Source organism: Phaseolus vulgaris, chromosome 3 (genome assembly GCF_051622355.1).
Source record: "Phaseolus vulgaris cultivar YP4 chromosome 3, ASM5162235v1, whole genome shotgun sequence".
Classification (NCBI taxonomy): domain Eukaryota; kingdom Viridiplantae; phylum Streptophyta; class Magnoliopsida; order Fabales; family Fabaceae; genus Phaseolus; species Phaseolus vulgaris.
Window position 1 is genome coordinate 39,469,229 of NC_143500.1, and position 24,655 is coordinate 39,493,883.

At 29.0% G+C, this 24,655-nt stretch overlaps 1 protein-coding gene across 1 annotated transcript; it reads left to right on the plus strand.

Moving 5' to 3' along the window:
- The first annotated feature begins 13,698 nt into the window (after window positions 1-13,698).
- Window positions 13,699-17,271, plus strand: LOC137807495 (cytochrome P450 734A1). Its single transcript, XM_068608162.2, has 5 exons — window positions 13,699-14,258; window positions 15,360-15,583; window positions 15,710-15,951; window positions 16,038-16,404; window positions 16,503-17,271. The coding sequence occupies exons 1-5, from the start codon at window positions 13,982-13,984 to the stop codon at window positions 17,007-17,009; spliced, it is 1,617 nt and encodes a 538-aa protein (XP_068464263.1). The 5' UTR covers window positions 13,699-13,981; the 3' UTR covers window positions 17,010-17,271.
- The last annotated feature ends 7,384 nt before the right edge of the window (window positions 17,272-24,655 follow it).

Here is a 24,655-nt window from a genome sequence, read left to right on the forward strand (position 1 = left end):
AAATTTATTATTATTTTTCTATCATCTTTTTATCTATATTTGTAAATAAATTGTTTTAATAATTTTAAAAAAGGAATTTATTAATAGTTTAAAATAATCTTAGTTCACAACTTGAAGTTTTCATTTTATATCCAAATATATTTTATATATTAAAAATATTTATTGAATATAATTTATTTATTTCTCCTACATATAATATATTTAGTTAGGGATTACCTATTATTGTAATTAAATGTACGAGAGTAATTTATATAATTCAAATTTAGTGAGGATTGCAGTTAAGATAAAATCAATATAGCACAATTCATAATTTAAATTAGTAAATTAAATATGTGTTTAGAAGGAATTATTAAAGAGGGTAAAATGTTTAAAACTTTTTATTTGTGGTGTCTATATGTGCATAATGACACACACACACACACACATATATATATATATATATATATATATATATATATATATATGATTTAATAGTTGGCATTTGCTCCATTTTTTAGTTGTTTAAAATAATGTTATGTTTAAATGATAATTTATTTATTTTATAGATTCTATTAAAAGTAAAAGTTATTTATTGTTTGGTTATAATATTTGATATATATAGTGTATAAGCAAAAACTGTTTGATTACAATTATATAAGACATTTATATTTTAAGAAATATAGGTTCTGTTTAGCAAAACTATTTCAAAGTCTAAAAAGAATATTTAGTTGAAAATTTTTAGCAAAAAATCGTATCTAAGCTTATGAAATTAGAAATGTTTAAATTAACTATTCAAATAATTGATAAGGGTAACTTAACATGGAATATATATTTATATGCTTAATTGATCTACATATTTATTAAAATATTTTAGCTAATTATATATATTTTTCATTAATTTTAAACTCTTATTGCTTTTTAAAAGATAGATATTTTGTTATTAATATCAACATTTTAACCTAATATATCAGCTCGAATAGTAGAATTAAAATTTTAAAACTTAAATTAAAGTATATTTTAAATATAAGTTTTAATATTATTATAAACATAACACTATTTCATACAAGATATAATCTATTAATGAAGATATTATTTCCGAGACACACATTTGTTGATAATGAAAACATAATCCGAACTCACATCTTAAGAAATTGCATTGGATATTTAGATTGAACAGAACGAGTCTTACTCATCTTTACTTCATATGGTAATTAAAATAATTAACTATATCCACAATTTCAACATTCTTTTTCAAAGTTGCTGTTAAATTTAAAAATAATAAAAACTTTTTTTTTTCAAATACTGATTATTTAAAAAAAACTTAGGATCGAAAGTGGGTGAATGAAGTGAAAGTAATGAAGTCGTGTTTGGTGTTGATTTCTTTTTATTTTTTAAAGCAATCTTATAATTAGACTTTTCTTTTTCTGAGGCTTCTTTCTACGTTGAAAAAATGTCAGGATCTGACAAGAGCTTAGAGAGTATTTAAAATGCTAAAAAGACATTGTATTGGTAACATCTGATTTGAGAGATATAGACTTTTCTTTATATCTATTACCAATTGCTAAGGCATGCGCAACCGCATGCCACTGATCGTGAAATACAACTTCAACCTTTTCCAAATTCACCCTTCAAATAAGTGCGCATTTTGAAGATCCATCAACAACAAATATTCTCATTCCTCTCTTACCATCATTACTTGCCAAAGTTGATGAATTTCTTAAAACCATTGAATTTGAATCCTTCATCCTTGTACTGTGTTGTTGAATGCCAAGAAAACCAAATAGAGAAAGACAAGTGGCTACACACATGCCCAATATTAAACGTATGAGGTGAGGTTGACGCAAGTAAATTTGATTAAAATCATCATAATGAAGACGTATCAAATATAATATATCCATTCACATTCGCCCTCTAATTATACCTTATTTAATTAGTCTCCTACCAACTAAATCATTTTCATCACTTTTCAAGTTTCTCCTATTTGTGCAATGAGGACATATAGCTTGGAGAAAATTACATAACTCGTGTATCGATGCCAATTATTGTCAATTATTTTCTTGGCTTTTCGTTCCAGACCATCATTCAATTCAATTATTTGTTTTGTCTAATAATTCCAAAACTTTTTTTGTCAGCGTACTCTCTTTTTGTATTTTTAATCTCAAGATCGATGCAGGCTTTATAGTGGTCAATTAATAATCATTTTCGTTGTTTATTCCTCATTGTCCTTACATATTTTCTTAGATGCTCTCAGTTACCCCATGCCATATACTAGCTATATCTATCTATACATGTAAATACCAACTTCGGAATTCATACATCTTCATATAGTTACCATTGCATAATTAAGGAGGAAAAAATGATTCTTATGATCATTAATTGATTGATGATTATTGGAGACTCAAAGAGGTAAGGTCAATTTTATATCAATTAAAAATAAAATCACTTTAATATATATATAAGAAAGTGAGATATGGAATTATGTTCTAAGTTAAATAAAAGATGAAGGATGAATTAATTTGATTTATTTTTGTTTGAAGTAATGTTGTGATTCGCTTTATAAGTGATGTCTGACCATTGAGTGGGTATGGAATGTACATGTGCATGTTTATATGCATGCGTTGTCACTTGGGTTTAATAAAGCATAAAATTTGCAAAATTTTTCTCATGAAAATTGTCTATACAAATTTAGCCATGTAAGTCGAATAAGGCAAAAGAATGATCACAGTGGAATCTTTAGACATGGTCAGGTCCAAACTTTAACAGTAAATCAGACTCTTGAATAATGAATTCCCATCCCAAGATCTACATATATATATCTCTTCATTCGCTTTGTCAAGTACTTCAGACACAAACAAAATAGTTAAGCTATGCTGGTCACACAATGTGGGATTACTCTCAATGCATATTCACAGTGTTTTATCGGACCAAAGATCATGGAATAGGAAAACCACAAAACTAAACCATGCTTACTTTCAAAACTACTTATAACCTTTATACAAATTTTTAAATATTCACCAAATTTTTTTAAACAATGTCAATCCTGGGAAAACCCATGCTTGTGAGGATCATGGTGGTGCTTTTAATTACCCATCACAATGTTAATGATGATTATGATAGTAACCCCTCTAGTTATGATGATGATGATAATATTGAAAACCATAATCTTAAAAAATGGTGGGGTATTGTGTTATTTACTTGTTAAAAGTTATGTTGTTAAACATTTTATTGATTTAATTTTTACGAATCCATTTTTTTAAGGAATATTAGACTTTATTTAATTGAGATAAAATTTTATGAAATATATATTTGGTATTGTGGTATGATTTGTAAAAAAAAAAAAAGGAATTTTTAACTTACAAGAGAAATACACTCTAAAAAATACCACATTTTATATTGGTTCATAACGACGTGTGTGTCACTTTTTAATTATGACTTTAATTTGATATAAATTTCACATTTTATATCGATAGTAACTTTAAGGAATGATGAAGAATGCACATGTTAGTCACAAAATGTTGAAATTGACTCATTCTAATTTGATTGAGTTTTGAATTAGTGTTTATGTTTATTTTCTATGTTAGTGACTTCTAACCAGTTTTTAAACCCATATTAATGTTGACTTCTTATAACTTTTTCCCATGATAAAATACTTATGAAAAGTAAATTAAAAATGTATTAACTACTACCATTAGAATAATTAATATGATTGAATAAGCTAAAAGTATTTAAAAATAACTAAAACCGTTTGTCTTTATTCCTCCACTATTATTTATACATTTAAATTGCAATATTTAAACAACTAATTTAATATTAAAAAATATAATAGTTAAAAACATAAAGTATACTAAAGTATTAATGATAAATATAGTAAAAAATAATAAACTAGTAGCTCTAAACTTAATAGTTTATAAAAATATATAAATTACTAAACACTTTAAATTACTAATAAAATGATTTGGTATATGCTACACTTAGTAAAATTTGATTACTTTCTACTATTTTCTTCCTTAATCAAAATTAATTTTTTATCATCTCAACCAGTTTTTTCAATTTGTAAAATAACTCAATTTTTAATGGTTTATTGTAAATATTTGAATCTCTTCTTCAATTGGACAATATTTCATCTCTATTTCATTCTCTTTGGCCAGATCTCAGATCTTGTAAAATACTTAGGACCATCCATGAAACACTAAATTTTTTTGCATAATGCAATTTCAAACTTGTTGTTCCAAAATATCAATGTGAGAGTATCTTGCTTGTGATGTGTTACTTTCAAAATTATTCTTAGCCACAATCTCTAGGTTGAACAATTGTTGTTACAATATGGGTTGAACAATTATTGTTGTTGCAATATATTTTGCTTTGATGGTTGATAGAGCGACAACAAGTTGTTTCTTTGAAAATTGTGATATTGCCCCATTATTAAGATAAAATGCATATATTAGTGTATTTTCCTTGTTTCTAGATCTCATATTTAATCACTATCTGTATACCTAATAAGTTTTACTTTACTATTATTAGCATAAAAAACTCCATTGGTAAAAGTACCTTTGATGTATCACATAATTCTTTTAACTCCTTGCAAATGACACATATGTGGTTCTTCATGAATCTACTATGTAATCATACTTCAAATACAATATCTGGCCTTGTTGCACTGAAGTATTCCAATCAAACTCTTGTAGTAAGTTAATTATACTTTGTTGTCATTATTTTTTTCTTGTGTATTTCATTTTTTCTTCATTTGACATGGATGCCAATTTTGAATTCTCCACATTAAACTTCTTTAGAACGTATTTAGCATATTTATTTTGAGATATGAAAAATCCATCATCCTTTTCAATGGCTTCAATACCAAGAAAATAAGACTTAGACCCAAATCTGTCATTTCAAAAATTTTCTTTCATAGTCTCCTTGAACTTTGCAACTATTTTGAGATTATAGTCAATAAAGATTATTATTAACACAAAGATATACAATAAGAGTATTGTTGGAGTTAACAAATTTAATATATAAAGCATGTTCAAATGGGCATATCTGAAAGTCATTTTATGCAAAGTATGAATCAATCTTTTTATAATAAATTCTTGGTGCCTACTTCAAATTATACAATGTTTTCTTTAATTTGTAGATTTTATCTTCCTTACATTTAATCACATAACTTACTCAACGTATAAAATAGACTTTGACTCTATATAGTTTGAGCTAAAATAGATAAACTCATATGAATTGAATCTAATATAGCAATAGGAGAAAATACCTAAAAATTATCAATATCTAGTTTATGCTTGTATTATTTTGTCATAATCTCACTTTAAAATGATCACTTTGTCTCATAAACAAATCTATCAACTCCTATATTCCATTCTTTTGTATTGCATAAATCTCAACATTTATGACTTTTCTCTAATTATGATCTTTTACAGGTTCTTCAAAAAAGTCATTAGCTCAAAATTTTAAAATAAATAATTTGTTTATCACATGGATTATTATCATTATCCATAACATAATCCTCGAGTCGTGTAGGTCGTCTTTGTTGCCTATGTGATCTTTCATAAATCATATATATATATATATATATATATATATATATATATATATATATATATATAATTAGCGGATGAGAGAGTCCATGTTGCTAAAAAAAATTTATAAAATCGATATATTATTGACCTCCATCTATTTTCAAAACTTTATTTTAAATTTCTTTTTTTCTACAAATGTCTTGAAAACGTCACACATTTCTATTTTTTACTTCAATAAATTCACTCATATTTTAAACTTACTTAAAATATAATTTCATAAAGTAATATTGTTCTAAACTCTCTTATATTTTAAAATGAATCTTCTTATTAAAGAAAATATGAGAAACAATTTCAAAATTTAAAAAAATAAAAAAAGTAAGTTTAGAGATAAGGTGATATTTATAAAATAAATTAATAAATAAAATTCTATTGCATATATTAAATAAAACTTAAAATATTTTAATCTTTATTCTTTTTAAAATTATCTCCACTTTTTTAAATATCTTACAAAGATAGAAACTAGGTCTTATTTCTTATAGTATTTATATTTATTATTTTTAAATATTCTTTTAAATGTTGATAATATATAAATATTTTGATATAATTATGTTAGTAGAATGCATTTATATTCATCTAATGAGTTAAAATAGATAGCATGATTATTGCTTATTTTTTTATAAGATTATTGCTTTTTTTTTACAAGATTATTCCTTATTTAATAATCTCGCGCGTTGTATGAAAAAAAAAATGTAGTTTATAAAATAATAGGAGGCAATTTTTTTTCTTAACTTCAAATTTATGTGTCCAAGAAATTTAACCATCTATCATCAATGAGTATGAGTTTTGTCCGTAAAGATTAGTAGATAACATATACTTTATAACAAATAATAAATAAATTAACGGGTAGCCGACGAACTTGTGGTTGATATTAGATAATGGATAATGACATTTTTTAATAAAAAGAAAGACTCCATTTCAATGTCTTGTTCAAGGAAATTAATTTCCGAACTACTCAAATAATCTATTTATTAGAACATTTCTAATTGTTGTGGAATCGATAACTACAATTTAAATTCACCTTTCTCTTATTAATCTTTCAAAATATTTTTTAAGAAAAAAAGTTATGATAGAACTCCACACTTCAAATTAAATAATATTTTAATTATAATAATTAACTCTAACAATATTTTAAACGTACTTGAAGTGGAAATACCAAAATAAAAATATAAAATTTAAAGTATAATTATTTTATAAATTTTATTAAATATATTAATATAACATAATTAAAATCTTAAAATTAAGATATAAGTGTTTAATAAGATCCTAAATCTTAAAAAATAAATATTTTTTTCAATATAAACAACACATCTTTAGAAAACTACTATGAAATTAATATTTAATTATGAAAAATAAAGCTGTAAATAAAAAATTATAAAAAGTGTTGCTTTTATTAGACATTACCATTTAAACAAAATTTGTGAGAGTTGTTTAAAATTACTTAGCATGACTGGATCGAGTATATATTCTTAGTTTTATTTGTTATTTTAAAGTTAAATGTTTTAACTTTTTGTTATTAGATCCTTTTTATAAAAGGACATTATCGTTTTCTTTAGACCAAAATATATTATTTATTATTTATTATTATAGTTAGTAAATTCATTCTTAAAATATATATATATATATGTTTTAATAACTAAAATACATATTTTTTAATGTGAAAACTTCCTTACAAATACGTATTGATGCATTTTTGTATAATTTTAATAATTCAATAACTACATATTTAATAAAAAAATACTAGTATTTACTCTATGTCGTGGAAAACTTAAACATGCAAAATAAAAAGAATAGAAAATGGGTGAATGGACGAAGAATTTAATTAAAATATTAAGGATAAACACGAGAACAAATCGTATATTGTAAGTTAATTAAACAACTTACAAAGTAGTATTTATACATTAACTTGAGGTCTAATTCAGTTTACTAGGATAAAAATTCTTAATATGCATTTAACTTCTACTAATATAAAAAAGAGTAGAATTTGTCTCTTGAAAATTTATACAAACTGTTGAAAAATAATTATAAGCTAGTGACACAAAGTTCATCAAATATTGTAGCTAAATAACTTACTTTAAGCTAGCAATTTGAACTTTTAGAACTTTTTTTTATCTTAAGTACACAAGTTAGAGATTTTTTATTTTTTCGAATCTATGTGGATCGAAAAATATTTATCATACCTTATAAAAAATTTAGACATAAATTGTGATAAATTAGACATATATTTATCATAGTTAAAAATGAATAGTATGATAAAATGTTGAGAAAAGTGATTTGGTTGAATTGTGGAGTGGAGTTATTTGCAAGTTTTTGTTAAAGGTGATGAGATATATGTTGAGGTGGCAGTTGATTTTGTGATGGAAGGTTTGTATTGAAATTATTTATGGATGATGGTATTAATGTGTAAGTGGCAATGTTAACTATTATTGGATAATTATTAATGATTGAGAGAGAGATAGAGAGAGAGTTTGGGGTAAGTTTGTGATGAAATGAAATCAGTTGACAGAATGAAGAAAATGAGAGAGGTGGGTTGTGAAAGAAAGGGTTTCCTATTTTGTCGAATCTGGCTTAGAAACATAAATTGATTGTGGAATGAAAGTCATGAGGCAGCTCTAAGCCGTTGAGTTCTGTTATAAATTTGTAGGACCCATGAGGGGCACATGGCCCCAAGATGTCTTGGGTCTATTAGGACAACATTAGGGACGGGTGCCTTTGCGTGGGCACCCCACTGTTGGGTCAACTAGAGCATATTTCCCCACCTAATGCACACAAGGATACCCTAACCTAGACACCCTTGTTCCCATGTGCACAAATTTAAGAGCAACATTCCAAAACGACAACCTCCTTTGTGCTTTGCTTTCTCTTCCCCTCACTTTCTCATAACACCCATCATCTTATTTTTCCACAATAAGGAACATGGTGAGAACAAACCTAAGTTACCATTTTCATCCAACCAACTTCTATATAAATTCTTAATTACTCACACACATCTATAATTATTACTTCTAAAACACATTTCTCTACAACACATTCGTCATTCATGTGCATATCATTTCTTGAGAATCTCATGCATAATTTCAAATTAGTTTCTTTCTCCATGTGGAATATAGGAATATAGAATGAGGTGTTGACTATTTGAACCCAAGAGGGATCACAGTGCAGATGGGTAAACTTGATTATTAGTTATCATTTTAAATGAAAATAATGAACCCATTCGCATTTGTCTTAGGACTTGCTATATTCTAATTGTGGCCATAGGGTTGGAGTGTGCCACATATCCCCTTTGTCACTTTCTCTTCCCCTACTTTCCCTATTTTATATGGAGTCCAAAAAGAAATTTTACATTTACATACAAAATTATAAAACAACATGTAGATTTTGTTGTACACAAGGTGACATATCTATAACTAAATTCCCTTTTTCTCTGTGACAGTTTACATAAACGATGCAACTGCTACTTATGTTGCTGCTTGATTGGGGGAAAAACCGTCTAGTCAGAGGCCATTGTTCAAAAAATGGGTCCCTTCCATTTTTAAGTGTGACCATTGCCAATGATTCAATTTCAGTTACCAACATAAGTTATTATTGGGGAAAAAATGACCTCTCCAACGGTATGCATGTATATATAGATCTTCATAATTAAAAAAAAAATCCATCATATATAATCTGGAACGCTAATTAATTTAATCTCTGCCATTGTTTTTATTCATTAATATTAGTTTGATGAAATAGAAATAAGGTTCCTCCGCCAAGCATGGTAGAATAATTTGAAAAACTAAGGAATTGGCATTGCAGTGAGAAAAGTGGTAGTGAAGAGACACAAAATGAGGTGAATGTTTTTATATAAAAAATGGATAGATTCAACCTTGACGGCAAACAAGGTGGTGACAAATTAGCAATGATGGTCGTGAAAAATGAGAGAATTGGAAGTTTAATAAGGAATATGATTAGATTGAGACTTGGAGGAGTTTGAAAGGGATGGATGGGATCGTGGTTTTTCAAATTTTAGTACACACTTTTCTCACTCCTTCGTATAAATATAACTCTTTTTTATTTTACAATTTTCAAAATAATTTTTTTACCTTTTTTTTTTCTTCTCAAAATTTCTCAATCATACCTTAATATCTATTAACGAGAAACATATTACTGTGGACGTAGAAGTCCAATATGGGCTCTGTAGTTTTTTAATTACAAATAATCTTTTTTTTCGAAGTACTTCAGTTATGTTATTATAGTTATTTTAGAATTGCACTGTGTTCCTTGAATAAATTACTAGTAATATCTTGCACTTTAATTTTATCTATTTTAATGTAAAATACAATTCATACAGTTTTGTTAAGAAATAAATTTTGAATTACTCAATCTTTTAAATCTATTTATAAGATACATATCCACTTATATATTATAAAATGTTTTATATTTATTCAATTTTTAATACACAATTATCAACTCATATACAAAATTTTATAATGAATAATTTAATAATAAATTATCTGATCAGTTAAAAAAACTATCATTATAATAAACTATAAATAACTTTAAATACTGGTTGTTAATATTTTTTTGGAAGGTAACTTAATTCATATTTAGTAAGAATGAAAAAGAAAAGTTGATGATTGCAGTATTTTAAATCTCATTTCATATTTTAAGTTTTAAGATGCATACAGAAAATTTCTAACACATACTGGTTGTTAAGAAATACAAAAAGGTATTTTTTTTTACGTAGGATGGTCATAATAATTTTTAAACTAAAATCTCGTATTAACTACTCAAGTTATAATGTAATATTTAATATTACTTACTAATTCTTACATGATTTTTAATGAGATCATTAACCAATATCTTAAAAATATATAGTCGATAGTAGAGTTCTTTAAAATTAAACAAAAGATAATATATTAAATGTGTTTTTTCTGGCTCAATTCCCTATCTAACACCATTTACATCTTTATTTTCCTATCTAGCACCCTTTTGTTTTTATTTCCCTATCTAGCACCCTTTTGTTTTTATTTCCCTATCTAGCACTCTTTTATTTTTTATTTCGCACCATTTTAAAAATAAATAAATAAATAATAAATTATTATTTTTTAATAATTTTAATTTTGAATGCATTAAAAATAAATATTTTTAATGTTTAAAATAATTAGAAATATAATTAATGAATAAATAAATGAATTTTTACAAAATAAAAACAAAAAAGTAATAAATTAAAAATGTTTAGTTTAAAATTATTATTTTTAAAAATGAAGAAAATAAAAAATTAAACTCTACAACAACATAAAAGTTGAATTTATAAACATACATTAGTATTTATTTTTATTATTATTGATGATGTAATCATGTTAATTTCAAGTAAAAAATACAGGACATATTTATAAAAAAAAAACAAAGTCAATTAGTATTAATTAACAGTGGACACATAAATAATATTGAAGTGTTTACCTAAATGCAAAATTCTAAAAAAAACTAATACACATGTTACACTTAATGCTTAAAAATGAGACCAAAAAAATAAGTATAGAAAATAAAAACAACAACAATAAAATAAAAACAAAAAATAGATATAAATAAAGAATGACAGAAAAAAAAATAACAACTAAAAACATAAAAGATATAAAATAAAGGCAAAACAAAATAAGATAAAGATAAAAGATATAAAAAAAATTCAAACAAGATAAAGATAAGAGATATAAAGCGATATTAAATAAGTATATGTTGATCATAAAAAGGAAAATAAATAAAAGATTATTTAAAAATGAGAAGAAAAAAATGCAAAAATAAATAAGTCTAGAAAATAAAAAAACAACAATAAAATAAAAACAAAAACCATAAATAAATAAATAAAGATTGCAGAATTAAAAATAATAACTAAAAACATAAAAGGTATAAAATAAAGGAAAAACAAAATAAGATAAAGATAAAAGATATAAAAAAAATCAAATAAATCAAAACAAGATAAATATAAGAGATATAAGACGATACTAAATAAGTATGTTTAATATGTTTCTAGTTATTATTATTTTTTCTGCAATTCTTTATTTATTTCTATTTATGTTTTTATTCATTAATTATATTTCTAACTATTTTAAATACTAAAAATATATTTTTTTAATGCATTCAAAATTAAAATTATAAAAAAAATTACTGGATTGTGCAATTCTCGTCATTAATTATGTTTCATTTTGCACAAACTATTTAATGTACCGCTGAAGAAAATATCAAATGAATGATCATCTTTTATTTATTTTCCTTTTTATGATCAACATATACTTATTTAATATCGCTTTATATCTCTTATCTTTATCTTGTTTGAATTTTTTTTATATCTTTTATCTTTATCTTATTTTGTTTTGCCTTTATTTTATATCTTTTATGTTTTTAGTTGTTATTTTTTTTCTGTCATTCTTTACTTATATCTATTTTTTGTTTTTATTTTATTGTTGTTGTTTTTATTTTCTATACTTATTTTTTTGGTCTCATTTTTAAGCATTAAGTGTAACATGTGTATTAGTTTTTTTTAGAATTTTGCATTTAGGTAAACACTTCAATATTATTTATGTGTCCACTGTTAATTAATACTAATTAACTTTATTTTTTTTTTATAAATATGTCCTGTATTTTTTACTTGAAATTAACATGATTACATCATCAATAATAATAAAAATAAATACTAATGTATGTTTATAGATTCAACTTTTATGTTGTTGTAGAGTTTAATTTTTTATTTTCTTCATTTAAAAAAAAAATTTAAACTAAACATTTTTAATTTATTACTTTTTTGTTTTTATTTTGTAAAAACTCATTTATTTATTCATTAATTATATTTCTAATTATTTTAAACATTAAAAATATTTATTTTTTAATGCATTCAAAATTAAAATTATTAAAAAATAATAATTTATTATTTATTTATTTATTTTTAAAATGGTGCTAGATAGGGAAATAAAAAATAAAAGAGTGCTAAATAGGGAAATAAAAACAAAAGGGTGCTAGATAGGGAAATAAAAACAAAAGAGTGCTAGATAGGGAAATAAAGATGTAAATGGTGCTAGATAGGGAATTGAGCCTGGTTTTGGTCCTTACACATTTTTTATTCATCTTTTAAAATTTGAAATTACTTTTTTACTTTTTAAAATAATTTTTTGATTTTCATTCCTTCACCATCTGAAATCGTTATTTCTTTTTATATTTTTATTTAAAATAAATATTATTAGTTTATAAATGCATAGCTTTTTTTTATATATATTTTGACAATTCTATCAAAAAAACATGAGCCACGTGACAATAAAGATATTTTTTAAATTTTTTTTAAAAAAGTGAAAACATTTTTTATAAAAACGTTATTCATTTTACTAGAACTAAAGGTTTAAGTTTTAAATATTTTTTGTAAAGATGGTGCATGTAATTTACTTAAATTAATCATCAGATGATAAATTAATTTTCAAGTTGACAAATTCTACATGTAGTGGAAAGCTGAAAACGTGTTTATCAAAACTACTTTTCTATTTGTGTTTGATTCATTTCATTTGAGATTAAGTTGAGCAAAATTATTAAGTGGTATAAAGTTTTTTCTTATCAAGCATATAATATCTAATAATATTTGTTTGGGTGATCAGGTTTAAAATTCTTAATTTACGTGTATATGCTTGCTGATATTTCAATTAAGTAATGTTCTATTTTTTTTTAGCGAATGAAATATTTTTATAATCAACTTTAAAAACACATAAATATTTTAAATGACATCATAATTGAAATTTATAATAATAAACATCTTCGATTGTATACAGATCATGTTTTAGAATTACAGTAAATAGTATAAATTATCATATAATGTTATTTTTAGTTTGTGAGGATTTTGTTTTAAAATATAAAGATTAAGATAAGAAAGAAGGTAAAATTGACATTAGTGAGTATGTTTTTTGTTGGTTGGGAGTGTAAAGCAGTATGATGTAGGAAGCTAAAGAGAGATTTTGAGTAAGAAAATGTGAGAAGCGTGTGTGAAGAAAATGGGAAAATGTAAGTAGTAGAAGGAAGAAGAAGTAAAATAAGAAAAAGATGTGGGTGCTAAAATCCAAAAGAGAAGAAGGGCAACATGGTCTTGTTACGTTTTAAATAAGGTTCACATTGGTTGACCCTTAGGATTGGAGTGGCGGCCCCTACGCCGTTGGCCTTGGTTAGTTCATCTTTCTCTCTCTCTCTTCATGTCCTTCACTCTAGTATTAAAAAGCCAAGCCACTAACAACCAACATAACAAAGCAGATAAGAAGCAAACCCAACCCAGACCCTGCTCTCTCTGCACCACTGTGTCTGTGTGCTGTGTGCTGTGTCCACACTAAGGAGATACAGAAACCAACCAAGCAACATTTTCCCTCTTGTCTTCTCTCATCTCATCTTAACTACAAAACCATACCATACCATATATGGACGGCCTCTTCTCCTCCCTCAAGCTTCTCTCCCTCTCCTTCATGTTCTTTTTCTTCCTCCTCAAGCTCACCGTCCTCCTCTGGTGGCGACCCAGAAAAATTCAAGGCCACTTCTCCAAGCAAGGCATCAGAGGACCCCCTTATCGTTTCTTCATTGGAAACGTTAAGGAACTTGTCGCCATGATGTTGAAGGCCTCTTCCAAACCCATGCCTTTCTCCCACAACATTCTCCCCAGAGTCCTTTCCTTCTACCATCACTGGAAGAAAATTTATGGTATACATTCTCTTCCACCTTTTTCATTTCTCAATTTCAAAACCCAACTAATGCACTTCTTCTTCCAACACCCTTTTCACTCCTCTCTCTGCCTGCTTCCAACCACCACTCCTCTTCACCATCCTTAAAGTTCGCGCTCTTCACTGCCATCATCATCATCTTTCTTTTCCTACTTCTTTCATACTTCCATCGCAATTTTATGCTTTTCAACCCTCCAAGGACCCCTTCCGGATTTAGGGTGCTTCTTTTTCGAAACTTTTCAGGCTTTTCTTTTTCTCAGTTTGTTACTTCCTTGCCGTTTGATGCATGATGTTGAAGTTCCAGGGTTGGACGGTAGCTACCTCCTCCTCCTTCTCTCCCTTTTTCCCTTCTTTCTTGATAACTACCCTCCTTCCTTGAGCAATCCTTTCTTGCCTCAAAATCCAACAAGCCTTCGGCTTGATGTGCAATGTAATCAGACATTGGTTTCCCAGTGACTGCGTGCTCTGTAAGGGTGTCAGTAATACAAATATTGTCCATATTCTAACTTCATTTCACTATTAAAAAGAAAAATACACACAGAAACATATATCTAGCTTGTTGACTAAGTGCCGTGAATGTATACAGTGATAATAATTTTTATGATGTGTAAGTGCACTCTGTTGGCATTGCGGAGTTGTCATCTGCTTTTCCATTGTCCTCTTTGTTTTGTTTTTGTATGCGAGGAATTGAAATGTGACAATGTTGTTGTATATGTTTGGTAACCGTTTTAAAATTGACTTGTCTTCTTCCTACCTCCTGTTATCTCTCTCAATGTCTCTGTGCTGTAGGGTCTACACTACACTATCCATGCCCCCTCTGAAACTAATGGCTGTCATGTTTCCTGCTTCTTCCTCTTTTGCAAACTTCACACTTACTACTTGCGGGACTGTGCTACTTCCAACTTTGTGTTAAAAATCAATCCCCATTTCACCTCACCCTTCTTTTTTAATCACACCTTTTCAAATCCTACCAACACACTAATAAACCAAAAATTAGTAACTTTAATATTATTCACTAATGAATCAGTTAGTTAATTAATTAATTAATTAATTATTAATTAATAGTACTTTTTTGATCCAGGTGCAACATTCCTAGTTTGGTTTGGACCCACCGTTCGTCTCACCGTCTCTGATCCAGACCTCATCCGGGAAATCTTCACATCCAAGTCAGAATTTTACGAGAAAAACGAAGCTCCACCCCTTGTGAAGCAGCTAGAAGGTGATGGCCTCCTTAGCCTCAAAGGAGAAAAATGGGCTCACCATCGAAGAATTATCTCTCCCACTTTTCACATGGAGAATCTCAAAGTAATTAATTAAGTCCTACCCCGCCCCATTGTTATTATTATTAAAACAAGTATATGGATACTGAATCCTTTTTTTTAAATATATAAATGAGATTTGGGTGTCTAAAGGTAGACGTTTTTTAATTAGTTGCTGATACCGGTGATGGCAACAAGCGTGGTTGAGATGTTGGAAAAGTGGTCGGCAATGGGTGAGAAGGGTGAGGTGGAAATCGAAGTTTCGGAGTGGTTTCAGAGCCTGACAGAGGATGTCATTACGAGGACGGCATTCGGAAGCAGCTACGAAGATGGAAAAGCCATTTTCCGGCTACAGGGGCAACAGATGGACTTGGCCGCCGACGCCTTCCAGAAAGTGTTCATTCCAGGTTACAGGTAAGTGATTGATATCCATTTAATTGAGTGATTAATCTGAAAATTGGAAATTAACAGGAAATTAGGGGGTGAATGTGTATGTGCAGATTTGTGCCCACAAGGAGGAATATAAAGTCATGGAAGTTGGAGAAGGAGATAAAGAAATCGCTGGTGAAGCTGATAGAGCGACGGAGGGAGAACACGGAGAGGGTGGAGAAGGGGGCAAAGGATTTGTTGGGGCTAATGATTGAGGCGTCGAACAGGAATTCGACGAATGTGACAGTGGATGACATTGTGGAAGAGTGCAAGAGCTTTTTCTTTGCAGGGAAACAGACCACATCCAACCTGCTGACGTGGACGACCATTCTCCTAGCTATGCACCCACACTGGCAGGTACGGGCACGTGAGGAGGTTCTCAAGATGTGTGGATCACGTGACCTTCCAACCAAAGACCATGTTGCAAAGCTGAGGACGGTAAGCAAGTTAATTATGGTTATTATGTGGAGACCTTCTCAAGGGAACATCTTCTCAAGCAGTGGGTGAATAATGTGTTTGGGTGTGATGTGGTGCAGGTGAGCATGATTGTGAACGAGTCGCTGAGGCTGTACCCGCCCACCATCGCCACAATCAGACGTGCCAAGACGGACGTGGAGTTGGGGGGGTACAAGATACCACGTGGGACGGAGCTGTTGATTCCAATCCTGGCCGTTCATCACGATCAGGCCATATGGGGAAACGACGCCAACGAGTTCAATCCTGGGCGTTTCAGCGAGGGGGTGGCCCGCGCCGCGAACCATCCTTTGGCCTTCATACCGTTTGGGGTGGGTGTGCGCACATGCATCGGACAAAACCTGGCAGTGCTACAAACCAAACTGGCCCTCGCAATCATACTGCAGCGTTTTAGTTTCAGGTTGGCCCCTAGTTATCAGCACGCACCAACGGTCCTCATGCTACTCTACCCTCAGTACGGCGCTCCAATCATTTTCCGACACTTGTCCACGCTGGACCATCCTCACTGCCCTCCTCCGCCGCCTCCTCCTCCTCCTCCTCCTCCTCAACCTCAACCCTCCTCCTCCTAGTTCATCTCAACTCAACTGTATAGGTGCCTTCTTCAGCTCAGGGACTCCACCATCTGTTTCTTGGCCAAGTGTCTTTTGCCAATTGCAATTTAGCTTCCTTTTCTTTCACTTATAGGACTAGAACCAGTACATGCCTAACAATTCCCTACATACCTCCTTCTTCTCTTCGCTTCTCCATCATCCTCTGTATATTTTCCTTCATTTTTTTACAGACTTTTCTAATTTTGTAATCAATTTTTGGCCCTTTTCTTTTCTCATCATCATTATTTTCTATTCTTCACTCTTCATCAAAATTTAATTAAATATTAAATATATATATATGCTCTCCGCATTTTCAAATTGCTACGCTCCATATTAAATAAAATGCATCATATCGTTTTTAAACTCTTTCTCAACCTTCACGTTATACAATTGCTCCTGAAAAGTACAGAATTGTGTACCCCGATGGAAGGGTCACGGGTAAGCAAAAAACGACCTGTTAATTCATACATTTTGTTTTTCAATTTTATTTTATTACGAGGGTTTTATTATTTCAAGTTATACGCAAGTAAGGAACCTTTTTCTCCAGAATCGGATAACTCAAAATAATGCACTAGACGCAGCACAATAAGCCAAACTTTTTCTCTAACAAGACAACTCAATCCATCATTAGTAATCATCTCCTTTCATTTTGGTGACTTGCAAATCAAGTGGAATTCGACTATTTAGATATAAGACAGACTATCTGTAACATCGAATACAATTATTTTGTAAAAGTAAAAGATATGCTACAAAATCAAACATACAACTTTTTGCTGTCCCGATTTTGTGTTGAAGAAATATTCTCCAATAAACTATTATTATTATTATAATGTTAAAAGACAGGCAACAGTAAGGTATGGTTACATAGGAGCTAGGTAGGAAGCAGACGAAGGAACATTGGAACCCGAATTTCTAAACCACTTCTACAATCTGCCACTCACTGACATCAATACCCATAAACCTTTATCACTGCTTCACCCCAAAGAAGAAGCATTGGTTTAGATTTTGTTCGTAACTTCAGCCTCCATGATGAAGAATCATGAGCTTTTCAATGCGCTCTGCACTTTTGCAATCTCCCTAGATGTAATTTCCCGACTTCTAGAACAAAACTCATGAGTGGTACTAGTAAGTAACCGGTTAGGAATTGAACTCCACTGTCCTTCGCTTTCCAAGAAAGACATGTCATAATATCCCTTTCTTAATTATATTGCATTGCATGGTATAGTTTAGTAGTGCCAAAGCAAAATTGAACCTTTCTTGATTTAAGAGTAAATGGTATACAGGTAAGATTCCGAAATCCCATGGTTGTTGGGTTTCTAAGTTCCTTCTTCAGCACCACGCAATTTCGTACATGTTTGTATTGTTATGTGTTCGCTGGCTAATACTGCCATACCAGTAGATATTCTGAAAAATAAATCCAAATTATTAATAGATTGATGGGCAAGAAGAATATACATATATATATATATATAAACACAGGCAAAAAATAAAAAGGTATATAGTTAGTTAGATAGCATGAAGTGTGTATATATATATAATGAAGAATTAGGATAAGGACGTATTTGGACAGTGTGAGTTATTTATTGTTTGTTTATTAAACGATATTGAAGGGGAAACTAGTTGGGTTGGGTCCGTGGTAGCTTCCTTGTATTTATTGCAAGTGGTGTTTGGCAGGGCCATGCAGAAGAGTAAGATTTGTGTTACCTTGAAGGATTTAAAGTAAGAAGGTAGTACTTTTAAGACATAAAATGTTCTTTTGAAGCAAAGGGGACCATAATCCAGCATGCAACACATTGTTTATTGGTTTTCTTTTATGGGATTTGCGGCATTTGAGTTGTAATTTAGTAAGAAGTAAGATTTAGAGGAACAGCTTGTGTACTGCTTTTTGGGATCTTCTCATCCCCTTCCGTGGAGTGGGGGAGAGAATTTTAGTTTATCACCCTTTGCTGGTCCCCAAAATGCATGTGGTTAGGGAGTTCTTCTTGTCCTCTTGATTTCAGTTTTCTTTTTAGCTTTTATTAAAGGAACCAAACCATGCCATGCCATGCCATGAACCACCATGTGGCCCCATTGCATAATTACCTCTCCATCTCCATCTCCATCTCCATCTCCATCTCCTCTTCATTTTTTTCTCTCTTTCAATTTCAACTGCAAATTTGCACACTCCTACTCCTGGACCTGGACGTGATTGCCACTCATTTATTCCTCTCATGTTAATCTTGAGAATTGTGTGAATGTAATTAGTACGGTACAATTAATGATAGTATTCTATTGCTATTATTATTCACACCACCACCTGCCATATATTGTTTTTTTATAATATCATGATTCGGCATTCTACCATATATATAGTATATTATGATATGTGGGTGTGGATGATAATCCAAGTACCACTAAGGTTTTGGTGAGAAATGAGAATCATGGGAATCGCAGATTACGCCTTGAGCATACCAATCTCACATAAAACAAGAAAATAATGTTTCACGTATTTTTTTTATCCCATATCTGTTGTAATTATTAGTAGTATTTGGCATCGCTCTCATAAATAGTCCTAGTAATCCGCGAAGAAATTTGATTGGTTTTGTGTTGGTGGAGGGTTGTGTTGGTTTGTGGTTTGTCTCAGCATTCTTCCGCGTTAACATCTAAGCAGTGTCCCCTGTGGTTAGCTAGATGACAAAATCTACATTCCAAATAAAATTTAGCTCTGCATGGCTTCAAATTTATGTTTCTACTTTTACTTTCGACTACTACTTTATATGTTTCGAAGTTTGCACTTAAATCAATGCCTGTGTTGAGTACCCCAGAAAATAAAAACTCCATTATTCATCAGTGTTTGTTCTTAATGGGGATACTAGTACCAGGTGGCCCTCAATAATAGAATTCTTTATTTTAGTAAATGGACAGCTCATGTTATTTTAGTAAACCTAACCTGCTGTTTCATAACTATTTTGCTTCTCTGCCAAAAATTAGACCATACTTTTAAAATCCCAAGTAAATGCTCAAGATCTATGGGCACTGCTAAGCACAGTATTTTTGCAATTATAACAAAAACTGTACTAAACTAATCTTGAATGTCCCCTAATTAGGCTCTAATGCCAATGCATTTGAGCTGGCTAATGTCTGCCCTTGTTTAATTACACCTTGTCGGTCTGTCACGTAATACCAATATCAAATGCACTACCATTTTCATCATCATTGCCCGAATTTTATCTCTCCATTCACCCTTAGGATCAATATCTCTTACATGCTCCATTTTTTTTTACACATTTTAATCCTATAAATTACCACACTGCTCCTCTTCTGAACTCAACTATCACAAAGATACTAATATTTCATTTAAAGTAGTAACAAATAACATGATTTAATTGATGATGTAGATTCTGAATCCACAGAGGAACAGAGCAATAGATAGGCATAAATGTGATAGAGAAATTAGTACAATGAAATGCATGGCAGTGATGATTTTGTCTTTAACTTTGTTATTTATCTTTTGAGAAGCAAAAAGAAGAATGCAAAGTGGAAGGGCAAGATGGTATATGTGGTGAGAAGTTGATGAAGCTGAACAGCACCTCATGTTTGAAATGGGGGTGTATATTGGGGCCAATATATGAAAGGACCTGTCCCATATAATTTGTCACAATTAACTTTGGTGTTGAGAAAATACATTTTCATGTGATGTGCAGATGTTGAGAGTGAGAGTGACCCTAAAATGCATACTCAAAACTTGTAGGCTTCATTCTCTTTCTCTCTTAACCAGAGAGAGAGGCAGCATCACATGGGAATAGCAATGATGAAGGAAGCAAATGAGACAATGGTAGAGGATTTGGTGGAGCCACATTAATGCACAACTCATTTGTAGCTTTCCTATCCGTCAACTCTTTCTATAAGGGTCTTACAAGAAATGTGGAACTCATTCCCTTTTCTTTCTTTTCGTCTCTCAACCTTCTTCCACATTTAATTCACAACATTCAATACCCCTTTACTTTACTCCCTGTAAAAAATAATCATACTCTTAACAAATTTTTAGTAATATTACAAATCACACCAAAAAAAATTCTTAAAGACTATTGTTAGCCTTTTCCAAAAGAAGATCTTAAAATGGCCCAACCTAAGGAATGGCAGTTACACAGTTCACATTAAACTTTGTTGGTCATACTGGTGACAAGCCCACTTGTGATGTCCTGTGCTCATAAAATGTGCAGGGATCACCATTTTTAATTACGTCAAATCTTAAAACAAAATATATAAGAGATTTTACTTTCCTGAAAATAATTCACGTTTTTTTAACTCTTCTAAGTTAAAAGCTATTCTCTTTAAACACTCGCATCTAATTAAATAAATGTCATCTTTCAAACAAAGGATTTCAAAAGATAAACGTATTTCTTTGTAGCAGTTAATTATAAAGTATGAGATGAGATGTGGAGAGAGGAAAGGTTGGGTTTTAGTCATTTAACCAAACATTTATGCCAATCTCATCAAAGCATCCTTTTTATCTCCGTCTTCTAGGCCGAACAATGTCGTGTCCGTTATCATTGATAATCGGGTAAAGTTCGTGTCAAACGTTAAATCACTTCGGTAAGTACAATTCAATTTTATTTTTCAATTTTAGTACACTTCAAATCAAATTATGAAACACTTCAAATCAATGACTTAAACAAAGGGCATAACATTTTCTTCTCTATATAAATTCTGGGGTTAATGAGGTGAAGAAACCACTCAAAAACTGACCAACTACGTTTTTTTTTCTTCTCTCTCTTTTCTACAAATAAGAACATGCTGAACTATAGTTCTTCAATTTAAGATAAACCTAGTTTTGTTTTCTCAATTTAAAAAAAAATATTTTAATCTCTCAAATTTTTAAAATTTACACTAAAAAAAATTGTAATTAGCTGAAAAAAAAAAGTAAGGACTAAGTAAGAGACATTATTAGTATCTCCAAATCTTACATAGAGACACAAAATTAAATATTAATTATAGTATGAATAAAAAGGTTTTAAACGGACACTCAAATCATAAAAAAAAAAATAGTTGTGTTCCTCGTAGTCTCCATTATTCATTAGCAACCTTTGGATTAGTGCCAACTTAATGAGACAGTAAACTCACTCTAAGTATTATTTAATGTCTTCCTTTTACTTTTTGTGTGAGTTTTTTTTGCAGAAGCTAATATTATTATTTCTTGTAGTGTTATTTTTTAGTCTTTCAAATTTTATATTTACAATTAAAATTCATATTTTTCAAGTTTCAAGAATTAAAATACTTTTTTTTTTAATTCGAATAACTAAAACTAGATTTAGATGAAATTTAATGAACTAAAGACACAATTGACCTGTATAATAAATTTGAAACCTTTTTATTTTTTTAGATAATTTTCTCATTGGAAAAAAATGGAATTTAATTTGGGGGGAACATACTGCCATATTGAAAAATCATACTTTCATCATTCATCGCTTAACATTTTATATCAATGTTAAAATAAGGTTTTCATAACACTTGTTTATTTGACTAATGGAAAAACTTCTACGAATAAAGTATTATATTTAAATATAGTAAATGGAAAAGGTGATACATAGTAAATGGAACATGTGATATTAGAAAATAAAAAGTTCTATTTTGATAAATAAAGACGTGACCTCGTTATAAAAATATTGTCCAAATGTGTTTTTCAAATGTTAACGATTTGTTTAGTTTTGAGGATATAATAGATATGAAAATAATGAGAAAAATATAATATAATAAAAATAAGATATACATTAATTGTATAAATATAGAATTTATAAAATATATTGTAATAAGATTTCATCTCTTCACTTCAAACTTAACTATCTTTGATTCAATATTATTATTATTTTTTATTTCACGTAATAATATTAGAAATAATAAAGTATCATCTTTACAAATCAACCTATAAGGATTGTCTTTATTTATACACTCTAAAATATCTAGTGCATGAGTTTAGATATTTGCGTGTTTCATAACAAACTAATAACGGGTAACACAATAGATCCATCAAATTTTGCTAGAATACATATGATATCATATTAAAAAGTGAATTTAAGTCTAACACTTCCTCACAAAACTGACTTGTAAGATCAAAATTATCTCATTTACATCCTCTAAATTGGTCTTATCTGTAGTCTATGTGAAATTTATGTGATGTGTCATATTTTGGTGAGTTAGGTTAGTAATTTTAACCCATTAGTCTACGCTTTCACAACCTCGACAAATCAAAAGTGAAAAATGGTACATTATAATTTATATTCTACCAATTCTTTTTAAATAAAAATAAAAAATAATTTAGAAGATTAATTTTTTTATTGTATTATTTAAATGATATAAATATCCAATAATGTAACTTAAGTCATTAAAATTTATAAATTAAATTTTAAAATCATTAATTATAATTGAGTAATTTAACATGTAAAATAATAATGGTTTTAAGTTATTCAGTTAAATATATAAATTAATTATTAAAAACTAAAAAGTATTATTTATATTATTATGTGTGTTAAAACAAACTTACGCCACAAGCTAAGATTTTTAACCCATCTAATCAGAGTGGGTTTATCCCGTCCTAATTTCAGTGAACCAGACTCAAACTACTTCTAAACAATATATTTTAAGTTATTGTCGTTGGGTTTAGATGCCAATTTTAACGTGAAAAAGAAAATTCTTTTTAACATTTTATCAATGCAAAGTTCGATCCAAAACTATAGTAAATTTTAGATCATACGTGTGACAATGCACTTGGAGTTATTGAATAACTTTATTTGTAACCGATGCTCCAGACTCTCTTTGGGCACATTTATGAAGATTATATGACACATTTACGGAATTCGAAAGTCACGTTATGCACTATTTAACTATTTAACACTGAAGATGCATATAATTTTTAAAATGTAGATACATAGACACAAATTTATATATTATATAATTAAGAATTACATAAATTGATAATAAAGATTTATGTACACATGTAAGTATGTTTTAATTTTTTTAATATAAAAATGTCTTTCATAAATAGTTCAAAATAAATTGTTTCTTACTTTTATAATCATAATAAAAAAATTATACAATAAATTTGAGTCTTTTTTAAAATTGTGTTAGAACCGTACTATAATGGTAAAAAATTTAACAAATATTTTTTGAATTGGACAATTTCCCGATACATATCCTATGAGGTGTCCGATACGTGTATCCGACACAGACACGCCATTTAAGAGAAGTGTCCAAGTATACATTATAGGTATATTCTATGACCATATTATGGGATCACTATAATTTTACCAAAAGAAAAAGTAATCTACATTTAATTAATTATTTTGCACATTTCATTTGGAGATAGTCACTCGGTTACTTTTGATACCCAAAACAAATCTTGGGGTTTAATTAAACATTTAAACACCAAAATAATTTTGGAGGTTCAAATTAATTTTAACATGCGAATGTAATACTATGGTACTGGATGAACTGTCTAAAACGTACTTTGTTTTTGTAGTGCCCCTTTTAAAACTATTAGTATATATTTGAAGAAAACAATAGTGTTGAAGCATGAGGAAAGAGGAATAGGCCAAGTAACTGTGCAAATGGAAGAATAAATATCAAGAACTCCAAATAAAAAATATCTC